The 1,320-nt window shown below is 40.9% G+C and overlaps 1 protein-coding gene across 1 annotated transcript; it reads right to left on the minus strand.

Moving 5' to 3' along the window:
• Positions 1-148: 148 nt before the first annotated feature.
• Positions 149-863, minus strand: PHALS_14497 (uncharacterized protein; the record flags this gene model as incomplete). Its single annotated transcript, XM_024730316.1, has 2 exons — positions 149-174; positions 275-863. 2 exons carry the CDS (start codon positions 861-863, stop codon positions 149-151), a joined length of 615 nt encoding a protein of 204 aa, XP_024580605.1.
• Between the last annotated feature and the right edge of the window lie 457 nt (positions 864-1,320).

The raw sequence follows: 1,320 nt of genomic DNA on the forward strand, positions 1-1,320 counted from the left end.
TTTTTTGATCTAAGTAGGAGCATGATTGATACTGATGTATCGCGGAATCTCACCTTCTGGTCGTTCTGATTATAGATGCTGATCGTGATAGTCGATCTTGATCCATTGTGGCAAGTCATCCACGCATACTGAGATGGCCTGTATGTAATTAGCTGACCAATACCAGCATCACCTCTGTCAAAAGCACTCAGGATATCACCAGAAGCAACATACTCGTTTTTGATCAAATCACATCGTACGATGTATGACGAGGTTGGATGAATTTGAGGAATACCATTGGATAATTGAGCACTTGCAACTGTTGCTGATGTAGGTGGATAAGTAGCGACGGACAAACCAACAACCGAACCAAATGCAGCATTATTGATAATCAGACGAGGAACGCGAGTCGTTGTAGGTAAACCACTACCTCCAGATGAGTATAGACCTGTAGCAGGCCTCGTATATCCGACAGGAAGACTTGACGGAGTCGGAGAGAAATCTACCTGTGCCGCGTAGTAGACACTGTTCTCACTTAATTTAATATAAAATACGTTATTTCCTGTAGCATCAATTAGATAGGCTCCTGCATTCACTAGAGCTGTCTGAATGTTTCGATTGATATCATCATAACTATAGTATCCATCTTGAAGCGTTATGCTAATCGTAGAAGTGGTTGCGGCCGTTGGAGCCTCAACCTGGAAGATCGTGTTCTGAAATTGGATTGAATCGATGTTGTACTCGCTGTTGAAGAGACTGATTGATTGAATCGCACAAACAACATCCCTGAAGTCAGCTGCTGAGCCTGGGAATTGATATTTCCATGAGGAATTGTACCCATCTGCTACAAGATTTGTTGAATCGATCTTTACAAAACTCGCCATTGTATATCTGCTATATATCATTATTGATAATCTATTCATAGATTTCAGTATCAATTGGCTTATCAAAATTGTATCTGATTTGACCCTTTACAGAGTCTATGAGCAACATCTGTCCTTTTCTTTCAGTCGCGCGATTGTAATAATAGACGATTGACCGATCATCCACGTTCTTGATATTGAAATCTTTAACGACCATTTGCAAATCTCTCTTTGAATTCGCTTTCAGGATTGCAACGTATTCCGAGTTCAACCGGATCATCTTGTCAGTTGCAAAGTAGCTATGTGAGAGGAAAATAGTTGATAATTTGAAGTGTCGGCCCCTGGTGTAGTAATGAGAAAATATATTCTTCTGTAGAAGCTTATCGTTGCTATAATCGTCTATGATAACGAGCTCGGGTTTATTAGAGCTCAATGGTGTATGACGTACCTGATCGACACGGGGAGGATTATCGGGGTC

Source organism: Plasmopara halstedii (assembly GCF_900000015.1).
Source record: "Plasmopara halstedii genome assembly, contig: Scaffold_973, whole genome shotgun sequence".
In the NCBI taxonomy this organism is placed as follows: domain Eukaryota; phylum Oomycota; class Peronosporomycetes; order Peronosporales; family Peronosporaceae; genus Plasmopara; species Plasmopara halstedii.